General features: G+C 45.2%; 1 protein-coding gene across 2 annotated transcripts in view; it reads right to left on the bottom strand.

Moving 5' to 3' along the window:
• Positions 1-573: 573 nt before the first annotated feature.
• The window catches only part of rbms3 (RNA binding motif, single stranded interacting protein), a gene marked incomplete at its 3' end in the record, with an annotated part of 138,733 nt that continues 132,115 nt past the window's right edge, over positions 574-7,191 (bottom strand). The window contains exons 11-14 of one of the 2 annotated variants that reach the window (XM_080858486.1): positions 6,984-7,094; positions 6,317-6,412; positions 5,559-5,686; positions 574-3,401 (exon numbers count right to left, since the gene is read on the bottom strand). In XM_080858486.1, the coding sequence (XP_080714612.1) occupies positions 3,398-3,401; positions 5,559-5,686; positions 6,317-6,412; positions 6,984-7,094 (339 nt within the window). Of the gene's footprint in view, positions 3,402-5,554; positions 5,687-6,316; positions 6,413-6,983; positions 7,095-7,191 lie in introns of those variants that run through there. The other variant, XM_080858487.1, reaches the window with a different exon arrangement.

Raw genomic sequence — 7,191 nt, forward strand, 5'->3', positions numbered from 1 at the left:
ATTTTTCAATCTTGAGAATGAGAGCTTGAGTTTGTTAGAGCATCCCTTCAAGATGAAACTGGTTAACGGTCTCCTCTCGAGCGAGCTTCAAGCGTTTCTATGTCCTTGGTGTCAATAGTTCTGTCATCTCAAGAACAGATCCTAGTCCATGCAGTCATGAAGGTCATTTTTTCCCTTTAAAGCAGCATCTGGATGGTTTAGCTTTTTTTCTATTGAATGAAGATGGGCTTAAACGGAAAGGCCAGTCAAAGCCAGACCTGCTATTCCATCAAAGCTTTCCACTACACACACGCACTTTAAGCTCTTCACACACACACACACACACACACACACACACACACACACACACACACACACAACACACACAAACAAACACTCACACACACATGTAACCCCCCCCCCCCAACACACAGATACAGAACAGAGATGAAAATAGTTACACATTCCCTCTTTTCAACCCCACCCCAGGATCTTTGAAAGGACAATTTACAGAATGACCATGAAATGTGAAAATGCGACCCCCCCCCCTCCCCATCCCACCCCACCCCACCCCAAAAAAACAAAATTCACCAAGCAAACAAAACAGCTACTATCACAACATCAACCACACAAAATTCAACAACGTTCAACCCATGGATTTAGAGGAGGTTTAAGGGATCTGAATTACCATTCAGTGAATTTGTTATCATGAACTCATACCATGAACATGACTGAAGTTGTGGGTGTTGGCCTTCATCCTTTTGTCTACCCCTTAAACAAATGTCATTAAGCACCTTAGCTTTAAGAAGTGCAAGAGAGGAAAATACCACACACATACTGCGTTGAAAACAGACCCAAAGAGAAGCATACTTATTTTTGCACTATACACTATACTTTTACTCTTTCACTTGAAAAGCTGTTGATCAATGTGTAAAGGTCTCTTTTGTAGAAGTGCTCAGAACTTTCTGCTAGTCATTGGGAAGAGCAGAAGCATCATCTTGTGTCTTCATATTAGAATTCATATTCAGCATCTCTGCGGTAGTTTTCAGTTTCAGAAACATTTTCTACGTCAGTATATCATGCCGTCTGCTCAATTTCATTGGGACTTTCATTCGTAGCTGATCAACAGCACCTCAAGTGGAAGGCAGACAAACGAAACCTCCTTAGCTTATATCACAGATGTTCAAAGGTGGCCACTGACAAAGTGAAAGTTCTGAAACGAAGGCACTCACGTAATACTGTGTGACTCTCTATGCACTAAACTCACTACACAATGGAGATCAATAGGGTGATACTCTTCCTATGGGACACTGGGTTGAAAAATGGCCTTCATGGATTTCTTGACCATTGCAGACACAGATCAGAAGTGAGGGGTTCCTCCTCCTTCTTCTTCTTCTCTTCTTAAGCCCATAGTTCTCCTTAGCTGTAGGGTAGAGGTCGGGTTAGGAGAGTTCATCGTCAGAGAGTGGACTGGAGGAAAACGTGGCGCGTCATACTTAACTGCACTGTGTGGAGCAACAACTAAAGGAGGGGTGTTAAGGTAAAAGTCTTGTGCGTGTGTGTGTGTGTTCCACCCCCCCCCACCCCCCTTTTGATCACGTTCACCGCTTTATGAAAATGCATGTCCTCATAGTGGAAGAGACTAATGAGGTAGCTAGTGAACACAGTTTGGGGATGCAAGCAAGCGTGACACCTGTGTGTGTGCGGAAACAACCTTTCTGCTGACCTCCGTCCGAGCGATGATCTTGACAGAAAACAACAAGGACCTCTGACAGGTTAATGAGACGACGAGAGAAATCCGTCAAATGGGGCCAACACATGCCCTCTTGCAAATCTGTCACCCGCTGAAAAAAAATCATGTCAGAACACTAGGCCCATTCGCCTTCTTTCTTTCTTTCTGTCTTTCTTTCATTCATTTATTTCTCTCTCTCTCTCTCTCTGTTGAACACACTCATAGCTGCACCAGTGGAAGAAAGTTGAAACCTACAGAAAAAACTGACATAGAGTTCAGGTCTGGCCATTTCAGGTCAAACATGGAGAGAAATATGATGACACACTGCAGGAGAAGAAAGGGCCAAAAAATATCAAATAGACAAGAAAAAAATAAAGATTTTCCTCCATCGGCCTCCAGAGGGGGTTGGGGTACTTCATCTTTGGTATAAAATCTGCCACCCATAAGCTGAGTTTGATCCACAGCTAAGAAAAAAACAAAGAAATTGTCAACAATTTCCTATTTCTATTGCTTTTTGCACACATTTGCGTTTCTTTTGTCGTCATGAAGCTCCTATCTATTCTCTTTTTTTTTTGCACTGGCAATTTTTTTTTCCACATTTATTCTTTCTCTTTTTTTTTGCAACGAGACAAGCATAGCAGGCGGAGAAAAACACCTCAAAGCGCTCATAAAAAATATTGCAGAATAAAAACAATAATGCCATTTTAAAAAGGGATCCGCACTACACAATAAACTGCATTTCCCCTCCGATGCAGCATCAACATCTCTTTTTTTTCTGGTTGAAGAAACACCACTCCCCATTCATCATTACAATAATTTGTTCAATCTTTAAAACACACTGTTGCCATTGATCATTTAAAAGTTCCTTCCACACAAAGAGAGAGTGACTGGGTACTCTGAAACAGCTGGAACGTCTGGCTCCTTCTCCTTTGTGGGAGATCTTGAGTTGGTTGACTTGTCCATGTGCCTCCTTGTGGTACAGTCTTTTTTTATTTTAAACATGACAGTTGAGAGAAAAAGTTCTGTGACGTTCTTAAAATTAAGGCAACAAATATCCAAGAGAAGAACAAAAAAGAAATATTTAGTTTCTCTAAAAAAGAACTCAAATGAAACTCAAATGATACAAATGACAGCGAGAAGAAGTAGCTTAGAATTAGAGGAAGACAGATTGTTTTTTTTCTTCTTTTTTTTTTGTCTAGAACCCGCTTCCTTGTCTAATAGAAAACTCAATGTCGCTGAAAACCTACCAGCACATTCAAATATATTTTTAAAATCTTTCTTTTTTATAATCTTTTTTTTTTTTTTTTTTTTTTCATGAAGAATGTCCAGCCCCATGCTGATAGACATTAAACCCAAAGGGTGAATTCCCAGACTGCATTGGTCTCTTCCTGGACAGAACAAGTCCAGGTATTCCTCTTGCTTGGTCCAGGCAGGAAATATATTTTCTTTCATTTCTGGTGCCTGCACAACATCAGAAACTATCCTCTCATTGTTCAAACACTCCCATCGTTCTCTCTCTCTGTTTCTTTCTCTCTCTCACTCTCTCTCTATCTCTCTCTCTCTCACTGTCTCCATTCATCCCCTCCATCTGCTGTCTCAGTGCAGTCCCAAATCTCAAGGCAATGCAGTCGCCGGAACACTCTCTCCTCCCTCTCTCCGCCTCCTCCTCTCCTTCGCCTCCTGTTGTTATCTGTTCAAATTAAATGACAGAGACAATGAGAACGTAAGCGTTTGGGTTATATTGTTATGTGTCTGTGTCTGTGTGTGTCTGTGTGTGTGTGTGTGTGTGTGTGTGTGTGTGTGTGTGTGTGTGTGTGTGTGTGTGTGTGTGTGTGTGTGTGTGTGTGTGTGTGTGTGTGTCTGAGATTGAAAGAGAGTGAGAGAGAGGGAGAGAGAGAGCGAGAGAGAGAGAGTGCTAAGGTAGTGCGGTGATGGTGCCAGTAGTTCTAATAGTGCGGAGGCAATGCAGCTATTGACTGGAATGCTAAACAGGCAACAGGCCAGGTGTTTACCATACCAGCCTGTTCACAAGGAGTGGAACAGAGTGCGGCTGAGTGACTGTGCATTCACTTCCACACCTGACCGGACCTCACATTCACATCCAACACCCACTCCTCATAGTGACATCTAGTGGGCCATGGAAGCTGGAGATGGATTTAGGATATATAATCCATGCATTCCTTTCTTCCTGAGTGAGCTAAATAAGCCAAACCAAATATATGTACAGTATATGGTGTTTCAGTGGAGGCTTGAAGTATTTATGTGATCAGTGGTATGCTGTGGTATATCTCCATTAGTAGATGTGCATAAATCACTACTCATGCTGTTGTGTAAGCTGAGTGTGGGAGAGCAATAGACCCCTCTCCAGCTGCATATACAAGTGTGTGAGTCTGTGTGCCTGTGTGTGTGTACGTGTTAGAGAGAGAGAGAGAGGGAGTGTGTGAGTGTGTGTGTGTGTGTGTGTGTGTGTGTGTGTGTGAGTGTGTGTGTGTGTGTGTGTGTGTGTGTGTGTGTGTGTTCGGTGAATTATTCAGGTGGAGGTGTCTCGATTCTAATGACCACGCGTACACACACACACACACACACACACGTTATTACAGTACATTTAAAGCCCAAACAATGGCATTTTTCTCCAAACGTAGCTGTTAAGTCCTGAAGGCCAGACTGCTGCATTATCTGCCCATATCTCCATTAGCGTGCCGTGTGTCCACAAATCACTGGGCTGGGCGCAGTGTGGAGCGGAGCGTGGGCAATCGCTAGCCCGCTGTTTTGCTGCATATGCAAGGGCAGTGTGTGGGAGGATGCTGGTGCTCGCCACACTGATCTCAGGCAGGCCAAACAGGGTTTCTAAAGTGCCTCAGTTTGTGTGTGTGTGTGTGTGTGTGTGTGTGTGTGTGTGTGTGTGTGTGAGTGTGTGTGTGTGTGTGTGTGTGTGTGTGTGTGTGTGTGTGTGTGTGTGTGTGTGTGTGTGTGTGTGTGTGCGTGTGTGTATGTGTGTGTGTGTGTCTGTGTGCGTGTGGGTGTGTGTGTGTCTGTGTGTGTGTTTTCAAGGGAACACTATGCCTCAGTAAGCTGAATGGCCTGAGATGACTCTCGGTTGGTTTGCTGTATTCACCTTAGAAAGAGAAAAGAACCCCATCCAATCTATCTTTTTCATTACATCCTCCTCCATAACTTTGAATGTTTTTCATTTTTCATTTACTCTTCATTTTGATGATTGATCCTGCATCATTATGGGAAGGGCAACATAAAGCTAGCAAACTGATACAAAATAAACCCCGCCAGGGTTATCTGACATGCTGCCTATACGTTATATTGCTTATTACACAGCTCTTAAACAAGAGATTTTGCTTAACGTCTTAATTCAAAACAATTTTGCTACTGAGACCATGTGAGCTCGTTCTGCTGTGGTTTATTACAAAACAATTAGCATTTTAACAAACTCTGGTAGTCAGAAAATGGCCTGCTAAACAGCTCCATGTTCTGATAAATATTACACTTACAAAAGTTGTGTAAGTGTTCCACAGGGCTGTGATAATGATAATCTAACTGGCTGCTCTTAGCTCTAACTGTCCACCAGATGGCGCTGGCGGTTAAAATCACTACGGCACCACCACAGTAGGACTGAACTGCAATAAAACTCTGAAGGAGGGGGCAGATCGGCCCAACTTCAAATCAGAGCTCTCATCCAAGTACATGGATTAAATCAGGTTTACTACTGCACGGGTGGAGCAGAACAACATGTCAGACACGTCAGGGCTTTGATTCACTGATCTGGGAGCAGCCCAGCTCTGTCGAGAGCAAAACAGCAGAGAGGGACAGAGAGACGTGGCAGGCAGGGACTCACTTGGTGGGTTGGTAGGAGTAGGCCTGCGCGTGGTCGCTGGAGTTCTCCACCACTAACTGCTGCTGCTGTCCGCTCACGTCCTGCGACGAGGGGGGACCCGTCTGCGTCGTGGGCTCCGTTACCACTCCCTGATGGGGGAGAGAAAATTAAGACACGGGCTAAGCAGTAGACCAGAGACTATGGAAACTCTCTTGTCCACCAAGGTTGAACTTTGACCTTCTACCTCACCATGTACCAGAGATAGCACAACAAAGGCAATAGCAACAAAACATTACACAGCCACTTATCACTTGTGCCCTAGAGACATACATTAAAAGGGAATACATTGAATGAGGGAATGACTCCAGTGCAGACCCCCCCACAGTGCCTCTAGGCTAAAACCTCAGCGGTGCGTGTAGCTTAGCATAACTCCACTCCCTGCCCGTTATTATCTGAAGGCTTGTGAATCATGGCGGCTTTATCGGCTGGAGAATTATCTTGTGAGCTCAGTAAGGTGTGCTGGAGCGCGGAGAGAGGGAGATCACACAGTGCACTTAGGCGCCTGGCTGTGCTGGCTGGAGGACATTTCTAACTTGTATTTACACATCCGCTTATGCTAGCAGACAGAACTTAAAAGGGACTAGGTGTGTGTGTGTGTGTGTGTGTGTGTGTGTGTGTGTGTGTGTGTGTGTGTGTGTGTGTGTGTGTGTGTGTGTGTGTGTGTGTGTGTGTGTGTGTGTGTGTGTGTGTGTGTGTGTGTGTGTGTGTGTGTGCCTCACCTCCACTGAGCAAGCAGATGCAGGCACAGCAGTGTACTGGGGAATGTAGGTTCCTTGCATAGGAGCACCAGCAGTAGCAGCAGCGGTCATATACTGCTGATGAGACCAAAAAGACAAGTCAGCCACAAAGAAGGAGAGAGAGAGAGAGAGAGAGAGAGAGAGAGAGAGAGAGAGAGAGAGAGAGAGAGAGAGAGAGAGAGAGGTGCACAGTCAATGCAACAAACAACCCTGCAAAGGTCAAAGTCACGCTCTCAGTGGGCGGGAGGCATCCCAGCTGTTCAGGGCCGTCCCAAGAACAGCAGATGCTCGGTTAATGTGGGGAGCAGTGAGAGTCCCTGAGCACATCTCTCGTGGAGATACTGTAGCAGCCTGTAGAACCTTCTGGAGCACGCGTGTCAGCACGCTATACACACCTGAACCGGGGCCTCTCCACCACGTACTCCCAGCTCTCATACATCTCGTCCAGCAAAAGCATGGCTACACATCCACATTCTACCAGCTGGCTAACACATCCAATGCAACGTTTTCCAAATTCATCATTCAGCATCAGTTCCTGTGTTTCCCTGGTTATAGTGTGCCTGATACAACTGCCCTCTAGTTCAGATGCAGAGGTACTGGGCTTAGGTACTCAGCGGAAAAGAGCGACACCAAGAGATGGGGGCCTTACGGTGCCAGAGGAGCCAAGGGAGAGGTGGTTCATCTGCTGGGTCATGGGGCCCATCATGTTAGCCTGCTGCATGGAGATGGTGTGGTCCATGGATGGGGTGATCACAGTACCCTGCAGGCAAACACACACACAGTCCATGGGTTGCTGGATGCAATGCAATGAATGCTCCCAGCTGTCTGTACATAATGAGTACACTACATAGGGTCTT

This window comes from Sprattus sprattus, assembly GCF_963457725.1.
Source record: "Sprattus sprattus genome assembly, chromosome: 19".
Classification (NCBI taxonomy): Eukaryota; Metazoa; Chordata; class Actinopteri; order Clupeiformes; family Clupeidae; genus Sprattus; species Sprattus sprattus.